Source organism: Panthera leo, chromosome B4, assembly GCF_018350215.1.
Source record: "Panthera leo isolate Ple1 chromosome B4, P.leo_Ple1_pat1.1, whole genome shotgun sequence".
Classification (NCBI taxonomy): domain Eukaryota; kingdom Metazoa; phylum Chordata; class Mammalia; order Carnivora; family Felidae; genus Panthera; species Panthera leo.
The window spans coordinates 130,432,473-130,456,098 of NC_056685.1; the positions used below are offsets into that span (position 1 = coordinate 130,432,473).

The 23,626-nt window shown below is 60.1% G+C and overlaps 1 protein-coding gene and 1 long non-coding RNA gene across 2 annotated transcripts; one reads left to right on the forward strand and one right to left on the reverse strand.

Moving 5' to 3' along the window:
- The first annotated feature begins 6,099 nt into the window (after positions 1-6,099).
- LOC122225092 lies at positions 6,100-10,489 on the forward strand. Its single transcript, XR_006205115.1, has 4 exons — positions 6,100-6,185; positions 6,610-6,898; positions 9,234-9,316; positions 10,310-10,489. It is a non-coding gene; the product is annotated as an uncharacterized LOC122225092 (long non-coding RNA).
- IL2RB (interleukin 2 receptor subunit beta) lies at positions 6,136-19,106 on the reverse strand. The gene is made up of 10 exons (XM_042947719.1): positions 18,948-19,106; positions 15,760-15,880; positions 15,216-15,330; positions 14,421-14,499; positions 13,580-13,685; positions 12,570-12,718; positions 11,258-11,423; positions 10,934-11,054; positions 9,524-9,608; positions 6,136-6,872 (listed from the first exon to the last, which is right to left on the reverse strand). The coding sequence occupies exons 2-10, from the start codon at positions 15,854-15,856 to the stop codon at positions 6,138-6,140; spliced, it is 1,653 nt and encodes a 550-aa protein (XP_042803653.1). The 5' UTR covers positions 15,857-15,880; positions 18,948-19,106; the 3' UTR covers positions 6,136-6,137.
- Positions 19,107-23,626: the final 4,520 nt, after the last annotated feature.

Sequence of the window (23,626 nt, forward strand, 5' to 3'; positions counted from 1 at the left end):
TCCCTCCTGGCGGCGGGGGGTCCCGGAACACGCTGGTGGGGGGAGGTCACCAGCAGGCCTGGGACTGGAACCCAGCTTACCTGCTTCCCAGTCCTGTGCTCTTCCCAGGGCTCTGCCCAAAGATAAATTTTTAAGACTAAAAACCATCAGGCAATAAAAAACTTCCAAGGCACACAGAAGTCCAAGTTTCAACAGATACGTGTACGTTTTTTCTGGTTCTCAAAATGCTGTCACAGCCAGGGCTCCTCCCCTGCGGGCAGTTCGGTTTGAGGGCCCAGATCCAAAGGCTGGAGGCATAGAAGCTTCTCCAAGGAGCGGCTTTCAGGCTGCCTTGGAGGAAGCAGCCAGCGCTGGCTCGGGTCCCCCGCCCCTTCCGAGTACCTCTCTCCTCTGGATGCCTTGTGTCATCGGGGCAGCTGTCAACCCAGATGTGGCCGTGACGGCCTGTGGGCTCTGTCCTTTCTGCCGTCCACGTTGGTTCCAGTTTATATACAAGTTCAGGTTCTTGGACCTTGTGTGTCCTTCCCTCCTTCCCTTCCTTCCTTCTCTCACCCATCCAGCAATACGCACATTCACTCAATGAACACCCTGTGGCAGGCGCTGGGAGGGACAGCGGTGGGGACAAGGGCCTGCGAGGATCCTTTAGTGTCCCTTCAAGAGCTGCCTTCATTAAGCACTTAGCACGCCTGAGCCTCTGTGCTAAGCACACGGTGTTATTAACTCACTTGGTCTCCACAACAACACCGCGAGGGAAAGAAGGAGGTACTATTCTGAGCCCATTTTATTTATTTATTTATTTTTAATTTTTTTTTTTTAACGTTTATTTATTTTTGAGACAGAGAGAGACAGAGCATGAACGGGGGAGGGTCAGAGAGAGAGAGGGAGACACAGAATCTGAAACGGGCTCCAGGCTCTGAGCCATCAGCCCAGAGCCCGACGCGGGGCTCGAACTCACGGACCACGAGATCGTGACCTGAGCCGGAGTCGGCCGCTTAACCGACTGAGCCACCCAGGCGCCCCTCTGGGCCCATTTTAGGGCTGAGATGACCAAGGCACGGAGTGGCCAGTGACTTGCCCAAGGCCACACAGCTAGAATGCAGGGACGCAAGGATTTGAACCGGGAGGACTTTAGCACTCACCCGAGCAAGTTTTTTTTCACTGATTCTCAAGTGCGTGCACGTCTGTCTTACCCAGTCTCTCAGCCATCCAGTGAAACAGGAATGACGGAGTTTCTGAGTTCCGCGTCACAGGGGAGGACAAGAGGTTCTGAGAGGACGGCACACGTCCCCCAGGGAGTTTGGCTGGGGGGGTGGGGCGGGGGGGGGTGGCGCGCCGGAACCCTGGGCCCTCACCCCTGCGTTCTCCTATCTCAAGGCCACTGTTGTTGGGGGTTGGGGGGTAAGCGGTTGGGTTGTTGATTAAACTTAGCTCAGCACGGGTGCCTGGGCCTGGCCACTGTGACAGCCGGGACATCCCCTTGGCTGGCTTGTTCAGAGACATTTTCCACCACCATGATATGACACACTCGAGGCTCCCATCACAGGGCCCGGCGGGGTGGGTGGGTGGCGAAGGGCTGTGGGAAAGCAAGGCCGGAAGTTCTGAGTGGGGAGAGAGATACAGGTTGGGGGGGAGAGGTTCCCCGTCTACAATTCCAGGAAGCCAGGACGGAGAGGGAGGGAGGAGCTGGCGGGAGACGCATCATCTTCCTCTGTGCACCTGGCCTCGTGCCACGCGCTGGGCCACAGAGAGGAGGCTGGCTACTGTCCTTCTGCAGAGTCCCCAGCCCTGGGTGGGGGAGCGACCGTGGAGAACACAGAGAGGAGTAGAGGGACAGCCACACCCTCCTCTGCGGAACCTGAGCCTTTATTGGAAATGGGCTGCATGGGAAGCTTCTAGACGAGTCTCCTGAATTGGGGAGGGAGAGGGACCTGTTGCACGGGGCTGTAGCCAGAGAAGCTCAGCCACCCTTCAGCTAGTTTGGGATACGGTTGGTCGAGGACGTGGAAGAATTAGAGAAGCAGGTGGCAGGGGACAGGCGGACCAAGGAGGAGGCTGAGCAGGGACCCGAGCTCAAGGCGATGCTGCCGCCTCACAAGGGTGGGGACGGTCTCAACTACAATTACAATCGTGAAAAGGGGGCTGCTGTTGTCACTTTTTAATCCGTTGCCGGGAACTTTTAAACTTTTAAACTTCCCTGAGCCTCAGTTTCCTAATCTGCAAAATGGGGGACAAAACACCTGCTTTGCTGGGTCTTTTCAGGCGATGAGGGTAACGCTTGGTAAGCAGTGGCCAAATGTGCCTCTTAATCTTTTCTGAAGTCATCCAGGATGCCAGTAATTGAGAGGGCAGGGGTAGGTATTCACCCCAGGATGGACTGTTTCCTCCGTCATTTGCTCGGTGACCATGGACGCTGGAAGTTGCTTGGGGTGGGATCTGGGAAGCGGGGAGAGAGCAGGGATACCAGATGGACTGGGGAGGTGAGGAACAAATATAGTTCGAGAAATTGGAGGTCTGAGAGGCTGGAGGGCCTGCCCACCTCTCCCTCCTTTTCTCTGATCCCCCAGTCTGCCCGGCTGCCTCCTGCTTCCCACTCCGCACCTGACAGGTCTCCCGGGGCTCTCGGCCGCCTGCGTCCCAGCTGGTGCCGCTCCTCTCCCTGCGATCTGACCCAGGCAGGCCTGTCTCTGCCTCGCCCTTCCTGCCCCTACCAGCTGCTTCCTCCTTGCCCCGTCCCCGGAGGCACAGACTCTGACCCTCCCAGGACATGTCACATGGTGGCTTCGGCCCCATTGGCCCCTCATTTCTGCTCGCCACCAGCTCAAACTTCTCATCAGACCACGGTGGGGACCCTGGGCATGTTCCCTGGGCGTGTCTGCTAATTGGCCCCTCTCCGCTTTCCAGCCCCCGTCCCTGCCTGGAAAATCGGGCCTGGGAAGATAAGACCTTCCACTGTGGAGGGAATCTCAGGAGGATTATCTGGTCCAGATGGGTCACCAGGTGCCAGCTATGATCATTTGGGACCTGCCTGCGGAGTCTAAAGCCGTACCCAAACTTCGCGGGAAGGAGAGCTGTGATCGGTTAGCGATGTCTGGTATGAGTGGGTGCAATTGATTAGCAATGTCTGCCATGGGTGCAGCTTTGTGAACGTCAGCTATCGCTATCTGTGATCTGGTCCAACTGTTTAGAGTCAAAGGCACTGAAAGGGGAAAAAAATTATATATATATATATATATATATAACCTTATTTACATTTATTATATTCAGTTTATATTATATTACTTTATATTATATTAAATGTACATATTAGTCATATTTTTATGATATTTTATTTTTATTTTCCCATGAGACCATGTCAGAAGGTGCCTAGGCACAGAATAAGAGAAACCTGGCTCCTATTAGTGAAAATGATATTCCTCTTATACTCTTTTTGCTTTCTCACTGTTTGGTGCTGGCATGTCTTCAACAGCCTCCCAACACTTGCCAATCTCCTCTTTAAAAAAGTTTTTTAGTGTTTTTGTTTTTTTAATTTATTTTTGATAGAGCGTGAGTGGGGGAGAGGCAGAGAGAGAGAGAGAGAGAGAGAGAGAGAGAGAGAGAGAGAGAAACACAGAGCCCGAAGGAGGGTCCAGGCTCCGAGCTGTCGGCACAGAGCCCCATGCGGGACTCGGGGGCTCGAACTCGTGAACCGCGAGATCATGACCTGAGGTGAAGTCCGTCGCTCAACTGACTGAGCCACCCAGGCGGCCCGCTAATCTCCTCTTTAAACTAAGAAAGCCGAATTTCCAGCTGGCAACAGATGGAGACATTTTGTTTTATTGTATTTACTTTTTAGAGTTCCCTTTTATTTACAGAGAATATCGGTGTCTCCATTCACGGAAGCAACACGACGATTTTTCTTTAAATACAAGTAAACAAAATAGTGAATGGAGTTACAGGAAAATATCAAGTACACAGCAACAGAGATGACACACGCAGATCACTGAAAATAAATACATTACAAATGAGAAATGTAACCGTCCCAAGAACGCCTCAAAGTGGAACCTGACTTGCAGAGCGGCCTCTCGGTTGGTCCCGGGACACAGCGCAAGGCTCTGGGCACAGAGCTCGGGTCTGAGGCTCAGATCAGGACCGAGGAGCTCTGTGGCCCAGAACACATGGCATCACATGGCAGGAGGTGGGACGTGAGCTGGCCAGGTAACGAAGCTCCTTCCGTGGGAAGGATCCAAGACTCAGACAACCTCAGGAAAGGGGAGTTTATTCTGGACGTAAGGAAAACAAGAATCTTGAGTGAACAGTCAGCAGCCTCCTTGGCAGCAAGAGTCTCTGTTAACAGAGCCCGGCGCTGTCCTCTACACGGGACGAAAGTCCTCCGCTGCCTTCTCCGAGGGCGCCTTTTCCGCAAGGACGTGCAGTGCAGCCTGCACTCGAGAGTGCAGCCTCTCGAGACGGAGAGTAACCTGATTGGCCGGTTCGGGCCCCGCCTCTCTGATTGGGCAGAGCTTATTTTCTGAGCCAGCTCATAGGCTGCTTGTCAGCCTATGGGTGGGCTTGTGTCAAGTGCCCAATCAGGGAGGAGCAGGGCCTATAATTGGAGGACCTGTCTGGTCCCCCGCTGAGCTTGGACGAAGTCCTTTCTTGACTGAGGTTGGTCGTATGGGAGCAAGATTGTGACGGACGTCGCAGGTGTGACCAGTGCCAGAGACAGAAGGGAAGAGAGATGGAGAGGTGGTGGGGAGCACCAAGAAGGAAGGGGCCGGCTCTGTGTGTGTCTGTGTGTTTGCGTTGGTGGGGAGGATTGCCATTGTAAAGGGGATGAGCCTCTTGCTGGAATGGGCGTGCTGGAGCCTAGCGGGCATGGGGCTTTGCCTCTCTGAGTCTTGACCTCACACGGGTCAAGGCGCCGGGGGTGCTCGGTGCGTTGGATGATGCCCCCTATGTGAAGGCAGCCGGGCACAGGGAGTCCGAGCAAGACAGTTCCAGACGGTTCATTATCTCATCCGGGGGATACGGTGGGGTGCCAGGTACCCCGTGTCAAGTGCGGTGAACGGAGTTGCTCTTCTGGAGGCGGTGTGCCAGCCCCGGAGCCACGGAAGAGGTCCTTCCAGTAGAGGGTGGAGTGGCAGGGGCCCAGATCTGGGCTCCCTGGGACAGCATCGGAACCTGCCACTGACAGGAGGTTCACCTTCCAGCAGCATGCCCTAGGAGTCTGTGAAACCTCCATGGAAACATCCAGCCAGTGTCCCCTCCTCTCCCCCCCCCCCCCCGGGGTATTTGTGTCCATACTGTGGTAAGGACACAGCAGGAAAGCAGGCTGAGGTCATGAGAGATCCCAAGGGCGAAGTGACAGAGCCGCTGGGTCTAGCCATCCCGTGACCCCGAGAACTGTCCCTCCAGCACTGAATCGTGAAGCCTGGGCACATGAACGGAAGCAGTGTTTCCTTCCAAGGGAAGCGGACCTGACACTTGAGGGATAAGGGGGGTTTGTCCCCTAGATGAGGGAGGCACTGAAGGCACCGGGGAACAGCATGTGCCAAGGTGTGGGGGCAGGAGGGAGCTTCTGGTGGCTCAGTAGGAGGGTTCCAGAAGGGAACGTCCCAACACGATGCTGGAGGAGCAGGGGCCAGCCCAAGAAGTGAAGCGGAGGGCAGTGAGGAGGCATGGCAGGGATTTAACCAACCGGGGGAAGCAGCTTAACCATATTTATGTCCTGAAAAGAGCGTTCTCATTGTTCTCATTGTCCTGCGGGGGAGGGGGGGGGGAGAGATGGGGCAGGAAGCCTGCGGAGAAGACCCCTGGAGAGCCCCGAGAACCCTCCCCCAAGAGTGCTTGCAGGGCTGAAGAGGAGGGATGCTTCAGGGACAAAAGCCATGGGGCTCCGTGACTGATGAGGGAGTGAGAGAGTCACGGTGCCCCCACCCCCCCCCCACTCTGCACTTGGGCCATAGGACCAGGAAGCAGCAACTGAGGTCTTTAGAAGTGAACGGCCAAGTGTGCTAAGTTGGGTGGGGGCCCTCTGGGCAGAGATGTCCGGGGCACGGCTAGAAACCCAGTGACTCAGCAGTGGACAAGCCTTGAGGACAGCGAGCCCTCGACTGGGCCTGGCACCACAGTGGGCAGTGACCCGCCGGGTCGTCCGTCTACCCCGAGCGAGCTGGGTCCTGATCCTGCAGCTCCTGGAGGGACAGGTAGGCATCGGTGTTCAGGGTCAGGCAGGAGGCAGGGGCTCTGAGCTGGCCTTGCCCAGGAGGGCTGGCCCAGGGGAAGCTGACCCTGACCCCCTCCCCAGGGCCAGGGCCCGGGCCCGGGACCTCCTCTCTTGCTCCTTCCACGGAGCCTTCCAGGGGTGGCTGGATGTCCACCGGCTCAGGTGCACCTGGCGGGGGGGACATCGGGGGCCGGGGGGCCCAGTCTCTGGGAGCTCCCTCCTGCGGGGAGGGGGCCAGCTTCTTGTCATGAGCTCCAGTGCCCCCCGGGGCCGTGTTTGGGGGGCCCGGGCCGCCGAGGAGGAAGGTGCAGTAGGCGTCTTCCTCCCCGGGCGGAGGCAGCAGGGGTGGCAGGAGAGACCCCGCAGGCGCCCCGGGCCCAGCCTCATCGGGCTCTTCCGTGCAGGGGTCATAGGTGAAGTACACCTGGCAGGCCTCGATCTCCAGAGCGTCCGGGAGGTGGAAGAAGAAATAGCCCTGATTGGTGAAGCAGCTGGTCAGCGAGTGGCCGCTGGTCTCGGCTGAGGACGAGGAGGGCACCTTCTCCTGCTGTAGCAGGAGCAACTGTGTGGCCTTGGCGTCCCTGTCCAGCACCTCCAGCGGGGAGATCTCGGGTGCCGGCGTGTTGGGGCTGAAGGACGACGAGGGGAAGGGAGAGGAGAGCCACTTCTGCCAGGAGAAAGAGCAGCGGGGAGGTGAGTGGGACGCCTCCTCCAGACTCTCAGCCATAGCTCCTCTAACTACCGGCTACGCAGGGCGGCCACCTCCAGGAAGGCCTCCCTGACTGCCCGCCCGCCAACTGGCTTGGGGAACGCTCTGGGTCAGCCCAGGGAGTGTGCTTGCTGTAGGCGCCCGGGGGATGCGTTGTCTCCGCGCGCGACTGTCTCTGGGGCACCTGCTGTGAAGCCTGGCGCTGATCTAGGCACCGGGCACAGGGTAAAATCCTCTGTGTGTCTGGTGGGGGCTGGCACCGGTGTGAGAATCAACCAACCCGTGTTGGAAGCGGAAAGGGCCCTGGAGCACATCTCGTTCACTTCACAGATGCACGGAGAGGGGACGTGCCCCGGGGCCGATCACACAGCCAGTGGCCCCGGGCGCCGTGCAAAAAAAAAAACCTCTCTGGCGGGGACCTGATGGCCCCGCAATTCTCCTCTCCCTCCCAGCGCCGCCGTGGAGCCCCCACCTCCCATGCCCTCCATCCACGGAGAGAAGAAAGTGCCCGCCTGAGCCCTTCCCACTTGGCTCTGGGATCCGGTGGGCCCAGATCTGGGATCCGGAGGGCAAGAGCAGGGAGAGCCACGTTCCAATCTGGGCCCCGGCCCCCTCGCTAGCTGTGCGACCCCGGGGGCGGGTCACTGCACCTCTCTGAGCCTCAATTCCACAACAGTGAGCCACCTCTTTCCCAACGTCCTTGGTGGGGGTGGGGGGAGTTGGGGGGGTGGTGGCAGGAAGTTGTCAAAGAAGAAAATGAAGGTGGGAATTCCTAGCACAGAGTGAAATGCAGGCCACCACCCGGGGTGTGAGGGACAACAGATCCCTGGGGGGGGGGGGGGCGTGATGGGGGCTTCAAGTGTGTTTTTTGAGAACCTCAACAAGCCCTCTGTCCTGGGAGCCCTCAGCAGCCGGACTGTGGTCCCCTGAGTACAGGGCCCGGGCCGGATGGGTTCCTCCGACAGTCCTGTGCCCAGCAGGTCTGGGTAGAGGGAAGGAGTGCAGGGGGGGGCGGGGGGTGGGGGGAGGCTGGGCAGGGTCTGTCGCGAGAAGAGGCAGTGGAGGAGGCTAGGGCCCGGCAGCCGGGCAGCCAGAAGAAGGAGAGGCCAGTCCCGTGACCAGCACCCGTGTGCCAGGGCCTGGCCGGCCCCCCTCGGAGGTGTGTGTGGTCAGCCACTTCCTGGGCCCAGGGCCTCCGTCCACAGTGCCCTGAAGCGGGGGGGTGGGGGGGGAGGGCGCAAGGAGAAGCTTCTCTCCCCCTCTCGCACGCTCACACGCTGGCACGCATACTCCCAGATCCCGTGGACAGGGCAGCGGGCCTTGTGGCCCTGTCGCCGGAGGTCCTGGGGTAGAGAGAGAGGAGCAGGCCTCCCACCCCAACACAGAGGAGAGGATGGGGACCCTCTCGGCCAGCCCCAACCCCCGAGCACATCGTGCCTCCCCAGGGCCTCCTTGGGATACCCCCCTTCCACACCTGAGGGCGGGGGGCAGGCATCTAGGCCTGGGGATGCCCTCATGGGAAGATGGGGTGGCTTGCACCCCTCCGGGAAGGAGCTCACTCCCACCCGGAAGGTCCTAGTCCCTTAGAACCTAGATAGTCAGCCAAGGCTTGCATGAATGCCTCTGTTGATGGGGACCTCACGACCCTTAGGGCTTTAGGAAGAATTTTAAGGAGATGCATTCCTGCACATCAAGAGAACCTTAGGTTAGCGATCCCCAGTCTTGGGAGTTTTCCAAAGAATTCCAGAAGGGGCCCTGATCCCCGGTAACAGAGAACTCCGGCTCTTGGCTCTTGATAGCTCGGGCCCAGCGTGGCTTCCCGGCCCCTCAGGGCTCCTCCGGATCTCCTTCCACCCCCACCCCCACCCGCACCGAATCTAGAGAGCCTGGGGGGGGGGAGGGTGACAGAAGCAGCCCACCGCTTCCCCCACCTCCCTTGACACTTCCTTCCTGAAGCGAGTGTGGGCTCGGGGAGGGGAGGCGACTGAGGTTGAAATGGGGTTCAGAGTGTTACTACTCTCGGGGGCCCGCGCTTTGACCGTGAATCTGTGTCGAGTGACGAGGTGTGGCTGGAGGACTTGTTAGCACCGGGGACGAGGCAGGGCGCCCGCTCGGGGCTTTGCGCAGGGTCCGAGGAAGCCCTGCGCCCACGAAGAAGGTCTGCGCAAGTGGTGGGGTTGGGAGAATTTGTACCTGGCAAGCCCCGCTCGGTGGACAGACTGGTGACAGTAACTCCCACTAGGGCCCCTCGAGCACTTACTGTGTCCCAGGCAGTGGGTCCATACGCCTGGTAACACTATTTCCCTCCCCTTTTTACAGGCGAGGAAACGGAGCACAGAGAAGTTCTCTAACTTACCAGACATCACACAGCCAAGAAGGGGCGGAGCCGGGATTAGAACCCAGTAAGTCTGGCTCAGACGGGAGGTGCCATTCAGCCTGAGAAGGCTGGTGCCAGAGCTGGGGAAAGGGGCCCACCCCCACCCTGGAGGCTACTCCCTTCCTTATTTTGTCTCCTTTCGCAAAGCGCAAACCCACTCACACCTCTGCCCGCTCTCTGGCCAGCCCAAGCCGGCTGTGCCTGCTTCTGGCCTCCACCTCCAGAGTCCTACCTGGAAATCTCCTCCATGCACTGACTTCAGCTGGGAGAAGAATTCTGAGGGATCTGGGATGTGACATTTCAGAACCTTCTTCAGCCTGAACAGGAGAGAGGGAGGGAGGGAAGGTGGATGAGAAGGGAAGGGGGCCATGGTGTCCGGCCAGCCCCCCACGGCCCTGAAGGTAGGGTACCGAACCCCTCCACATTCATTCATTTGATCAGTATCAAGGGAATGCCCAGTAAGGGAGGGGACACAAGAATGGCAAACGGAGAAGGCCCCCGATCTTAAGAAGAGACAGACACGAACCAAGTGTGCAACATTATCATGCATTCTATGCAAACAGAAAGCAGCAGACTGTGAAAGAGAAAATGTAGGGCTGGCGGGGGTGTGGGGGGGGGGCATGTGAGCCAGACTGGTCAGGGACCACACACAGCCAGGCGTCTGGAGTAGGGTGAACCAGGAGGAAGGAGGCAGGAGAGAGGTCAGATCGTGGGTCTCTTAGTCCAGGCTGTCATGGATGGTGGTTCAGGTTGTGCACTGCCCAAGGGCACCCGGTTGTAGGAGGGTAGTGAGTGGGGGCTGACTTCCAGCCCGTGCTCGGCCTGCCAAGCAGAATGCCCCAGTATCTGTAGGCACCTGCTTCAAAATGTGGTCAGAGCCCCAAGGCCCCAGAAAGCCCATCTGCCCCGCAGATGTCGGGTCAGCCCTCTCCTCCACCCCCTTCACGTAGGGTCTCTGCGCACCCGGTTTCTTCTGTTTGGGATGTGCTCCCCAACCCCCTCCACCCTGCCTGCTTAGCTCCTCCTTCAGATTTCAAGGGACCCATCACTTCCTTGGAGAAGCTTCTGCCAGCCACCCCTCAGCCAAGGTTCCTGTCCCTGTTGTCTGTTTCCAACACATCGAACATCTTCCTTTGCCATCCTCCTCGTGGCGTGTCATTGTACTCGTGTGTGATTAATAAACGTCTGCCTTCTCCCATGGGTCTGTGGGCTCCAGATTGCATGCGTGTGGCCTGCCCCTGCATTCCCAGCACTCCGCCCCAGGCCTGGCACTGCGCTGGGGCTCAAGAAATAAAGAAATACACCAACGCGTGCCCGGACCTAGAGAGACCCGTGAGGACACACGCGCAGACAGCCGGCATGTGCACACACACACACACACTCAGCTCCTGAGAGTAACGCTCGGGGCAGGGTTGCCATGGGGCTCTCCTTCCTCAGATCCCCTGAGGCCGGTTCCACAGGGTTCCATCTTTGGGGGTGGGTGGCAGGGCAAAGCCAGGTGTTAGGCAGGGGGGACTCTCGGGAGGGCAGAGGGAGCACCAGCGTGTCGGAGCAGGGTGGGGGGCTCAGCCTAGAGCCTAACCCGGCAAGGGGTGCGTGTGTCAGAGGAGAGCACGAAGGAGCAGGAAGGGAGGGCGCTTACCATGGCCCGATGTACCGGCAGTTGGCCAGCAAGCAGACCGAGATGATGAAGCCAAAGGCACTGCTGATGCCCATGGTGATGTGGCCCAGCCAAGGAAAGGGCACAGCCTCCTTCCCTGGGGCTGCCCGGGGGTGGGAGGAGAAGCAGGGAGAGGGGTTAGAGAAGGGCCCCCATCGCCCAGGTCCCTCCAGCATCCCCCTGCCATTGCTGGGGCCGAGCCCTGGACCCCGTCCCCAGGCCTCCCCCGCCAGCTGCCCTCGGATCACACCCCAGCCAGCCCCTCTCCTGCCTGAGCTCTGTCCCACCCCTTCTGCCCACTGGTACCTGCGGGCCTCGTCTTGAAGGCCAGGGGCTGGCTCCAGGGGCTCCAAGCCTCGTTTTTGCCCAGCTGGGGCCTGACCCGCACTTGAAATTCATACTGGGTGTCTGGAGTGAGGGTCTCCAGGCAAATCCATTGCTGGTTCTGCGCGAGGGTCAGCAGGGAGGCCTCCTGGGGCAGAGACAGGCAGGGGTGGGGGCTGTCAGAGCAGAGGGGTCCCCACAGCCCTCCTCACCTCCCACGGCAGGGCTGCCTGGGAGGCTGAGCAAGGAGCTCCTTCCTTCCTCGCCTCCAGCCTCCATGCCCCCTCACCCAGTCCTACCAGAAGGCTCCCTGACTCCCCAGTGCTGAGGCCCCAACCCCAAGCTCATCTCGAACCCCTCCCTCTCACTCAGCCTCCACACACAAAGCCTGCCACCCATCAGCTGGTTCCCCCTGCGGAACCTATTCTGGACCCTTCCCCTTCTCTCCTCTCCTTCCCCCATCTCAGGCAGGGGCTGGTCTCCCTGCTCCCACCCAAACTCTGCTGCAGTCTATTTTCCACGCGCCCAGAAAGAGGATTTTCCCAGGGACCCCGCCCACCTCTGGATCCCTCTTTGCTCCTCCCCGCTCCCCCCCCCCCCCCCCCCACCCTCCGCCAGCCCTCAGACACACAGGGTCTTGTCTTTGCGGTGTCTCTTTCCTCTGCTTGGAAAGCCCTCCCCAAACCTTTGCAGGGTCTGCTCCTCCTTGGCCCTGGGATCCCACAAGCAACCTTCTGTGGGCACCTGACCTGAGGGCCTGCTCTAGGCCCTCTCAAATGATGTCATCCCATTTAATTTCCTGGGTAGCACTGATCAATATCTCATAGTCTCCAGGGTCCTGTTTGCAGACAGTCTCCCCACCCTCCATGTGAGTTTCCTGACCGTGGGGGGATCTGGTCAGTTTCGTCCTCCACCCTCTTTGCCACCCCCCCCCCCCGGGAGCACATAGTAGGTACTCAGTGTTTGCTGAGTGAGCGAGCAAATGAGGGAGCGGGTAAGTGAATGGATAGGCGACCGACCCCAGTGGATGCTGACCACACCGGATTTGAAGAACGGAAAGGTGGCTTCCCGGGGTCTCTGAAATCTCCCGGAGAGGACAGTCACCGGCCTCTTGGCTAGGTAAGACCTTGCCCTGGTGCCAGCCCGGCATCTGCCACCAGCTGGAAGCTCTGGGTTGTCAGGGGGCACATGGAGGCAGGGGGGGATCGGAGCTGGCAATCGCCGTGGCTTGGTTGAGATGAAGGATGGACAGGGTGACCGGGGCAGGAAGGAGGAATCAGGGCAGGGCACTCACCTCCCAGCTGTGGCCTGGGGACCTTTTCCGGGCCTCAAACTCCAGGTATCTTTCAATGTAGTGGGAGGACTGGCGAACTTTCCAGGTTATGTTGCATCTGTGGGTCCCTACGTGGGTGACTTGGAGGGAGTCGGGGGCCATCAGGCGAACTGGAAGCAAGAGAGGGACAGAGGGAGACAGGAAGGGAGAGTGGGCTTGGGGGACGCTGGGACACGATGCTGAGGTGATAAAACCGAGACGTGCTGGGATTCTGTGGTCGCCCTCTCCCTCTACCCGCCCCCCACTCATGCGCGCTCTCTCTCTCACTGTCTCAAAAATAAACATTAAAAAAGAGAGAGAGAGAGCTGCCTAGCTCTCGCCCTCTGTTTCTTAGAGATGGCCCCTCCATGGTCTGCGGCTGGAGTTGGACACCCAGTCATTCAACAAACCTTCCCGGAGCACTGCCCAGATGAGGCCTGGTACTGAGTAATTGGAGTGGAGACAGAGGGATCACAAACACTCCGCCCTCAGGAGCTCACAGCCCAGTGAGGGGAACAGTCCCCTGATCAGGCAGTGAGGACCCAGGACCTAAACACCCTGAAGGAGGAGGCACAAAGGGCTGGGAGAGTCTGGGAAGGCCTCCTGGAGGAGGTGACTCTCCCCTGAGCCCTGAAGGGTGAGTGGGAGCTTTCCTGGTGGGAAGAGCCTTGCGGGCTGTGGCACCCGCACGTGCAAGGGCTCAGAGGCACGGAGGGGCACGCTGAATTCGGAGAGCTGGACTTTGGTCGTGGCAGGGACACAAGCCACAAGACGAGGAGTCCTAGACTGGGAAGCCAGGGCCAGATCCTGAGCCTCGAATAGCAGGGTAAGGAATCGGGACTGCATCCCGAGGGCAGCAGGCAGTGACAGCTCGCACGCGGGTGTGGAGAGAGACTGGGACAGGCAGGATCCCCCAAGGGAAAGACAGGGAAGGAGGTTCCCAGTCGGCCCCAGTACCCGCCCCCGCCCCTGCTTCCAGATTCTTCACTCACGGTTCTCAAAGGGCTTGAATTTCTGGGTCATCAGCACCCTCCACCTCTCCCCTTCGCGGCACATCACCCTCATGCCCACGGTGTCAGCCGAAGTCAGACTCTGAGTCTGCAAGGGGGGGGGGATAGAGGAGGGGGAAGATCGAGACCCCAGTAAAAGTGGAGCCCCTCCGCAAGCCCCCCCAGCTAAAGCAGGGGGTCGGCCAACTTTCTCCGCAAAGGTGCAGATAGGAACTCTTTCTAGCTTTGCGGGTCAAGCGGTCTCGTTCACGACTACCCAGCTCTGTCGCTGTCCTGCGAAAGCAGCCAGAGACAACCCGCAGGAGAACGGGCGTGGCTCTGTGCCAGTGAATCTTAATTTACAGAAAACAGGCATGAGTTTGATCCATGATCTAAAGCGGGGTGGGCTGCCTCGGTGGGGGAGGGAGTTCCCCATCACAAGAGGTGTGCAAGCAGGTTAACACCCACCCCGCCGCCGCCCCCCGGAAACGTAGATCTGGAACAATAGCTTTGAGTATGAAAGCCTCCCTTCCTCCATTTCTCCCCACCCCCACACCCTGACTTTTGGGGAAGCAAATGGCCAGGTAGTGAGTATCCCCTGCGGGCAGACAAATGCTCAGGTTCCTTGGCCACTCCTCCGGTGGATTCTTGCTGCAGGTAAGAAACCCAAAGTCATGCATCTGGTCAGCAGGGGCGTCCGGATTCAAACCCACGCCTCTGCACCCAGAGCCTGTGTGCTGTGCGAGCCCATCTCCACGTTCTCCTGCCCCTTAAGAGTGGATATAACCTGCTGGTGCTTGGAAAACCCTCCCCACGGGCTCTCTTCTCAGCTCCCACTACTCACATCTGGGGATCCAAGGATCAGGTAACAGGCCCAGGAGGCCGGTCCCGTCGGAAGCAGCTCACAGGATTTGTTCCAAGACCTTCCAAGGCAAAAGAACCTCCTTAGGACAGAAGGAGGGCCCCCCAGAGCCGGCCCCGGGGACGGTCCCCCATCCAGCAAGGGCCGGTCGGCGCGGGGCTCTGTGCCAACCTCGGCAGAGGCAGAATTCTGCTGCGCCTCCCGTCGTAGACACCTTCCCCAGCCCTCCCCAGCCCGGCCCCGCGGTAGCCACAGTGACCTTCTAGGGCAGGTGGCCTCCACACCGAAAGCCCTCCAGAATCTTCCTGTGGGGCTTGATGGAGCCTTTGGAACCCCGTAGAATCACCACCCACTCGGAGTCACCTTTGCCACGGGCACCCAGAACGTTTGGGTCACAGAAACCCCTCGCTGACTCCTCCTGGGGAGCCCCCTTCCTTCTCCCCCTTGGCTTCTCAAGTCCAGTGTAACCTTGGCATAACGTCTGTGTCCCCAGACTACGTTGTCCAGCCCATCCCTGGCCCCTCCACGGCAGCCTGGACCCCTGTTTCTCACGCCCGCCCTGGTCTCAGGCGTCTAAACATCTGCCTCCTAGCTTTTCCAGCCTGATGTGCTGCCAGGGGTGTGGGGGTCCCATCAGTCCAAATGCCCAAAGCGTAGTAACATCTTGGCGTCTACAAGGAAGGCATTCCAAGGGTCTAAATGGCAATGATTAGAAGACCCACCCTGCCCCGCCCCCCGCCCCCGTCTCGAGATGCTGTGGTTTCGCGGGACACTCACCGTTGATCCGGCTTAGCATGGATCCTGCAGAATGTGGCCTGTAGGTCCCCCTCCCAGCTCCAGACACAGGAGATGTTGGCTTTTGAGTTGTAGAAGCACGCGAGCTTGGAGGGGTCTGCCGACAAAAAGAGGCGTGAGTGGCCGGCTGCAGGGTGCCTTCCGGGGCCGGCCTACCACCCTGCGCCCTGCACCCTGTGCCCACCAGATGGGCAGGTAGGCGACCCTGCTGGGCAGAAAAGATCTGGGGGGATCCATTTCAGAGAGGACAAAACTGAGCCCCAGAGCCTGCAAGGTCCCAGAGGCAGGCCGAGGCAGAGCAGGGACGAAAAGCCAGTGTCTTCCTTTGACGTGGAGGGACGTGTGGATACAGCAGGACAGAAGGACCGAGGGAGAAGGTGGACGCCTGATCTCTGGTCCCATCGCCCTCGCCTCCCTCCCTCCCGGCCTCCTGCCGCTTCTCGGCGGGGGTCCTGAAAGGGCTTCTAGACGGCTGTTGGCCACCTTCCCAAGAAAAGCACGGCTATCCAGATGCCAGGGTCCTCACCGTTCACCGCTGTGGATGCCTGAGGGATGGCCAGGGACAGGAAGAGGACAAGGAGGGACAGACACCAGGGCAGACCAGGAGCCGCCATCACAGCCATGCGTGGGAGCTAGGGAAGGGAGCCCTGGAGGGAGGAAGAAGAGAAGGCACAAGTGAACACCCGCCACTCCGGGCGGTGGGCTGGGCCCTACCAAGCCAGCACCGTCCGGCCTCAGGGCCTTTGCACCTGCTGGTACCTCGGCCCTGCCCACACACTCCCTTCCTTCCGAGATTTAGAGCCCCACACGTTGTCAGAGCTGAAAGGGCCCTCTGAGCGAACCCAACCCCTTGTTCAAAAGCTGGAGGAACTGAGACTCAAAAAAAAAAAAAAAAAAGGGAAGACTTGCTCCAGTCCACACAGCGAGGCCAGCACAGAGCTGGGATTAGGGCCCCCCCCACCCTCTGTGCCCTGCTGCCCCTTAATCACACCAAAACCCGTTCATCGGGAGGCTCCTGTAGGCCGGGCTGTTTTCAACTCTTTAAATGAAGCAATAAGGCCATCTACCAGATGATACCCTTATTATCTCCATTTTCAGGTGAGGAAACTGAGGCACAGAGAGGTGAAGCAACTTGCCCAAGGCCATAGAGCGGAAAAGAGGCAGCTGTGGAATCTGAGCCAGGACAGGGCCCAGGCAGGGACTCAGGTAACTTGTCCCACCCACCGAGACCGTTCACACGACCGAAGACACGTACTGATGACCTCACAATACTCGTGGACCGAGCGCTTTACATACATCAGATAGTCTTATCTGCCCAGCAGCTTGGGGGTGGGTGCTTGTCTTAGCCCCTCCCACAGATGAGGAAACTAAGGCTCCGGGTCCTCAACCCGCCAAGGTCACAGGCGCAGAAGGGGGCAGAACTGGGATGTCACGGCCACGTTCACCCCCAAGGCCTGTTCTCTCACATCCTCTGTCCCTGCCCAGACCCTGTCCGGGGCACTGGCCCCAGAGGTAAGGCCGACAGCCTCCCTGCCCTGGAGTCCGGGTCCGGCAGGGGCCCAGGCCCACAGTCAGGTCTCCGGCCTGGGTTCAAAAAGGAGCCCAGAGAGGTGCCCACGGGCTCCTCCTTGCTTGGCCCACCGTCCCCTTAGTGGGGTGGGCTTCCCAGCTGGAGTGGGGGTGGGGGCTGGTTACTTCTTTCCTTGGGAACCCCCAACAGCACAGGGCACAGGGTTGGGGCCCTAAGGGGGTCCAGCAAGCCCTGCTGTGACCCCTAGTCGCTCGATCGTGGCCTTGGGCACAGGCCCTGTCAGTCCCCTGGAGGGTGTCACCCTCGGCCAGCGCCAGCCAGCAAGGCAACCCCATGCCCAAGACAGGACCTGGCACAGAGCCCCAGGGTGAGGGGAGGAGGGTCAGGGCAAAGGCATAGAAGATCACAGGAAGGTCAAGGCCAAACCACAGCCCCAGCAGGGGTGAGCCGGCAGGAGCAGAAGCATTATCTAGAATGAGCTCCCCACCGCTCCCATCAGAAAGGGCGCGTGTGCTCTCCAAGGTTGCAAAGCACACGGGTGGGGGATGCGTGGGGGGCACCAGAGGGGCTTGGGGCTGGGAGGGCTCCTAGCCCACTCAAAGGAGCCTCGGGGAGGTTAAGGAACCTGCTCAAGGTCACGGGCCCAGCCTCAGGGAGAGCAAGCAAGTAGGACCTCTGAGCCCCAAGCGCCCTTAGCCCTAGGTTCCCACGCACACCCACGCACCCTGCCCTTCCCAACTGCAAAGCTGTCCACACCCACACTGACTCATAGGTCCCCACCACAGCCCGGGAAGGTGGCTGTCGTCACCCGCCCCTTTGACGGATGCCAAGACTGAGCTCCGCACTGCCCAAGGGGCTGGACTCAAAGCCAGTCCTCTGATTTCAGGCGAGGAGATGATAATGACGGTGACAGTGATGGTGATGACGGTCATGATGGTGACAGGGATGGTGATGGCGATGGTGACTAATACTCGGCTCTCACTCTGTGCCCCAGTCCTCAGCACTCAGCAGATGACACTTCATTTAGCCCTTACAGCAACCCCGGGAGAAGGTACCATTATGACTCCTTTTCTCAGACGAGGAGGCCGAGGCCGGAGTGGCGGGGGTGGGGGTGGGGGGGGAAGCCAGGGGTTGAATGGGTCATTACCGCCCGAGTTCCCGCAGGGCTGACGCTGCGGGACTTGGGGTGCGTGGGGGAGGGGGAGGACGTGAGGAAGGAGTTCAGTAGCCAGACCACTGACCTTGACGGGCTCTGTCTTCCCTTGTCCTCCTGGCCACACACACACACACACACACACACACACACACGGGGTGGGGGGGGGGCGGTGGGGGGAGGGGAGGGGGCTTGCCTCTTGCTGTTTAACCCCAGGGTGCTCTAGACCCCGGCTGTGGGGCTAGGAAGGGGACCCTCAGAGCCGGCTCTGCCCCTCAGCTCCCCCACCCCCAAGGTGCTCCGAATACAGTTCGGGGCAGGAGGCCTCGTTCCCCAGGGCAGGAGAGAGGTGCCCGCCCCGCCAGAGGTGCCCGGAGACACTACTGAGCTGCCCCCTCACACGGCCAAGGGTGGGACAGATCCGGACTCAAACCTGCAGGTCTGGCCTCCCGCCCAGGGCTTCCCTGGCCACCCCGCTTCAGGGCCAGGTCTCAGAGAGGCCCCCCTCTCTCCTCTCCTGCCCCTCAGCCTCCTCAGGAGCACTTCACCCGGGGGGCGCCTTTCCATAGCTGTGAGGAGGGGGCTCGCCTGTCCCCCCCCACCCCACATCCCGCTGTCCTCTGTCTGGGGCTCAGCAGGCCTCCCCTCTCCCAGTCCTCCCGCCTCTTCCTTCACCCCTCTGGGCTGGAAGGCCCCTTGCCCCAGAGCAGCCCCAGCGTCCCCAGGGATGGGCCGGGCAGGAGAGGGAGGTCCCAGCACTAGGGACCAGCATTTTTTTTCCCTCAAGCCAAAAGCCATGAGCTCAGGACCTGCCTCATTCCTGAGGGATTTCAAGATAAGGCTGGGGGTGGGAGGGATGGCCGGGAGGGCTGGGAGAAGGAAGTCCGGGCAGATGACGTCCTGGGGCATCTAGGTGAGAGCTGAAAGCTGTCCCAAGACCTTCACTTCCAGCCGGGGCTGGCGGCAGGGCCGGGAGGGAGCCCCTGGGTGCCCGGGGACCGAAGGGGGGCAGGGGCGAGGGCAAAGTCACCTGGCTGAGACATGGGGTTGCGGTGCACTCTCTCGGGATCTCTCCGCTGCTGGGTCCACAGCCATCTCCCCAGGGCCCTGCTCGGACTCAGACTCCCAGCCGCCCAGGTAGCAGCTGGCTGATGAGGCCAGCGAAGTAAAACCCCAGGGCCAGCCCACTTCCTGTGCAGAGAGGATGGAGGGGGCAAGGCCTGGGGTGGGGACAGGGGGGTGGGGGGCGGGGGGGGCAGGGAGAGATCAAGCTGGTGAGAAACTCTGAAACTCCTAAAGCACCTAGAGGCCAGATAAAGATCTCCCTCCCCCGCTGCGGGGTGGGGGGGGGGGGCACCGTGGGTGTCTTGGCAACAGACAGACAGACGCACAGACAGACAGACACACACACACACAATCGCCCTCGCCAAGGCGCCTTGGTGCACACAGGAGCCCCAGGGGGTGCAGCCCTCCTTCTCCCTCCTACACCCACCCCACCCCATCTCACACAGGTCACTGCAAGCCTCTGACACCTTCACCCGGCCCCCCCCCCACACACACACACACTCAGGCCTTACACACACACAGGTGCCCTTTTCGGTGTTCCCGACGCTTCTCCTCTTATCCCACCCACCTCTCCGAGACCTCCCTTTTCGCCCAGGCTTCCAGGGAGCCCCTTCCTTAGTTTAGCATCCAGAGGGAACTATTTTCCAGGGCTTTGCAAGCAATTTGAGGGCCACTTATTGGACATTCTAGAACCTTCCCTTCCCGCTCAGGTCATGCTTCCTACTCCTCCTTCCCCGCCCCCCCCCCCCAACCCCCTGCTCTTTGGATCAGCTCACGGCTTTTTTTCTTTTTTTTTTTTCAAATGATGAGAAGCCGCAGGACCCCTCTTTAGAAAGGCGCACATCTATTCACGTGCAGCGTCCCAGGCCCGGGGACCTGTGAGGTTCCATCCAGCCTCCGGAAGAAGCAGTTCTGTGTTCTCTCGTTGTCCTGACCTTAATGCCCCTGCCTCGGGTGGGGGACTTTCTCATAAGCTGCTCTCTCTTTCAAAGAAAGGGACGGGGCAAGCAGGAGAGGGGTCAGGCAGCTCCAGAGACCCGGCTGTCTGCACAGAAGGGAGAGCAGAACTGACGACCCCGAGGAGAGAGGCAGACCCAGCTCCCTTCCGAGTCGAAGCAGAAGCAACAGGGCGGCCTCCTTGAGAAGAGGACGACCGTCTTTGGGGCCTGCCCACAGAGCCACCCTGCCTTCCCAGGGGGAAGGAGGCGTGGTGGTTCCTGCAGGATATACGTGCCCGAAGCACTCACCCGTCCACCGCACATTTAATGAACTCGCAATATTCCCTCCTCTCCTCTCCCCCTCGAGCAAAGCTTTCTGGCTGCAGGAGCGGGTAGTGAACCACCCCCCACAAAGAGGAGAAGACGGCCAGGATGTCTGGAGCCCAGAATGTTCCTGGGAGCTTCTCAAGAAACCAGGAACGTTGGTCCTCCCAGGAAGGAAAGCCAGGTCAGGAAGGGGCAGGGAGAATGTTTTTTCACTGTAGACCCCACTCGTACCACCGGCACGTACGTCCTGCCCCAAAATAAATGAACTCGGTTAAAACTTCTTTAAAAAAAACATATGAAAAGAGCGGCGCCTCTGTGGCTCAGTCGGTGAAGCTTCTGACTCTCGATTTCGGCTCAGGTCGGGATCTCACAGTTCGCGGGATCGAGCCCCGGGTCGGGCTCTGTGCTGAGTCTGCTCGGACCAGTGCGGAGCCTGCTTGGGATTCGCTCTCTCCTCCCTCTGCCCCCTCCCCCGGCGAGTAAATAAAGAAACATTTTTTTTTTTAAATAAAATCAAAATAAAAACACGTATAAAGAGAAAAGACATCCCCGGGCGAAGCCAGAAATCACAAACGCATCTTGTAATAAGGAGCTGACACTTTCGTCCACGGGGACGGCATTGGCCTGCCCTGCGTGGCCTGCCTGAGACTCCGCACCTCCCCCCACCCCCTTTCCTTCTTCCCTTCTCTCATTCAAGTTCGGCAAACGTTGGCTGAGCACCGAGATGTCCCCGCAGCAAGGGCAGGGACCAGCAGCAGGCCCCAGGCGGGCGCGGGTCCAGGGGAGGGAGGGGGGTGGCTCTAACCAGCCGGGGCCCTGGGAGTTGGGGGGCGGGTGCAGCACCGCGTGGCCTCCACCCACCGAGGCGGCTTGAATAGCGTAGTGAGGAGGGTCCTGCTTTGGCCAAGGGGCTCCGGCCAGGACCCCTGATCGTCCAGCAGCAGTCGGGGGGCTTTGCCCCGGCTGATACAGAAGGGGCCGCGGGTGCCTGAGCTGGACGTTAAAGCCGGGTAGGGGGGCGAGGGCGCAGGCCAGGCTGGGGGCCCAGGGGGTGCACGGAACAGGTGGGGAACAGGTTGCTCCGTCCGGCCCCCGGGCCAGGCCCGCAGAAGGCCCCTCACGGGCGTCCCTGTTTCCACTTCTGACCCTGCCGGTCCGTTCTCCACTCAGCAGCCAGAGCAAGCTTCCCCTGAGCCAGATCAGCCCATTTCACTGCAGCAACCCCGCTGAAACCTTCCAGTAGTTTCCAGTGCGTTCATAATACAATTCAGACTCTGAATCTCGGCCTCCAAGCCCCACGGGAGCAGCCTGGCCATCGTCTCTGAACTTTCCTCCGGCTCAGGCGCTGCGGCTGTCAGGCCTGTCCCCACACCTCGGGGCGGTGCGCCCAGATCCCTGCCCGCCCCGCTCTCTACAGCGCCAGCCCCTTTCCCATTTTCAGGCCAGGAAATCGAGGCTCAGGGGTCATCTGACAAAACGTGGCAGAGCCAGGATTAGAACCAGGTGCGTCTGATGGAGGACATCAGATTCTCTGAGGTAACCCGAAGAGGAATCCAGAAGCTTCTCCAATGCCAGAGGCCTGACAGAGCTCACTGAGACCTGCCCAGACCTTTATCTCAGGGATTCTGGGGGTTGGACTTAGCCTCCTCCCCTCCCAGCACCAGAACGGCCAAGTGCATCAAACCCTGACTCCTACGACGGCCTCTCCTGTGCCCTCCACGCCTCCACCGTCCCCTCCCCCTCCAATGCGTCCACACAGTGCCCATTGCGAAACAACGGCACCTCACCCCTGCACCCTCAGCTTTCATAGCAAAGCCCCAGCAGCTCAACTGCCACTTCCCTGGGGACCCCACTTCTGTAGGCGCCACGGGCCAAACACATGTGGGGGCTCCTGGCTTCCTCTTCCTCGCCCCCCATGTAAGCCGCCACCCTCCCCAGTCTCCGCAGTCACTTCGCCAGCCTCCCGGGCTCCAGATCCGATACCCGCGCGTTTCCGTGTTCCCGTGAGTGGCTGGTTCACCAGCCCCTCGAACACCAGCACCCCAAGCAGCTCCCATCTTGCATAAACCATGCCTTCCACTCGCCAGGACTGCTCCAGGGGGACTGGCTGTCCCGCCTTGCCTGGGCCTGAAGGGGTGGCGGGAGGGACATGGGACTTTGAGTACTCACGCCTGCAGGGAGCGGAGGGGCGGGCAGAAAAGTCGGTCACGTCATTCCCATCCCACTCGTCCTGCACTAACTCAGCTCCCCGATTTAAAGCCAGTCCTTCCCTGACCCCCCACCCAGCCAGGTCGGATTCTATGCACGCGCCGGTTACCCCATCTCCTGTCATGACTGTTTATGAGTCTACACTAGGGCCCCCCTGGCAGCAGGAACCGTGTGTGACTCCATCCAGACAGCTCCAGAGCTTAGCAATGACCCAGCATACAGAAGGTGTCAAGACGCATGGAAGGAAGGAAAAGAGAAAGACTCAAGTGTTCCGCATCGGATACAACGAAGATTCCAGCAGATACAAATTAAAAAACGACTCGGGGAGGAATGTATCGAAGGTTCCAAAGGCTCGCCATCGGCGTGGTTTTAAAGGGTGGCTCCCGTCGCTGGTGTGAGCTCCGAGCGGCACGACCTCTCTGGGGGCGCAATGTGACGACATCCGTCCGTCGCTCCGGCCCGTGACCCAGCGGCGCCGGGTCCCAAGTTCATCCTGCAGACAGAGGCAGGCCCGCGCAGGAGACGTGTGCGCCAAGACGGGAAGCAGCCGGAATGGGCATCGACGGAGGACGCCGGGTACGCGGAGAAAGGACCATGCAAGGCGACACAGCCGCGACAAACCCAAGCAGGCAATTCTCCGCGCCTGACCCGGCACCATCCCCAGGGTGTGTGGAGGAACCAACAAAAGCCGAGTTCGGAACGAAGTGTGTAACATGCTCCGCCCCGTGCGGGAGGGGCCGATGCGAGTGAGTGTGTAAATGTGAGAAGGTGTGTGCACGCGTGTGGGTGTGTGCACGCGCCTCCTCGTATACGTGCGTTACGTGGGCAGGAGTCCGTGTGTCGGGGTGCACACGTGAGGGTGTGATGGTGAGTAGGTGTGAGCACCCGTGCCGGGAGCGTGTGATGGGTGTGAAGGTGCACCTGCGTGGGGGGGGAGGGGGAGCATGGAGGTGTGCGAGGGTGGGCGTTGGTGAACGTGTTGCTGTGCGTGTGCGTGTGTAAGGCTAACTGGGCACGTGTGCGAATGTGTGTGCGTGCGTGCGTGCACGCGTGTGTGTGAGCATGGCTGTGAACTAGCACGGGCACCAAGTGGAAGGAATCCCTAGAGATTTTCCAGCTGGGAGACCCAGGAGGGAGAGGAGGGGGAGGAACTCTCTGGAAGAGTCTTGTG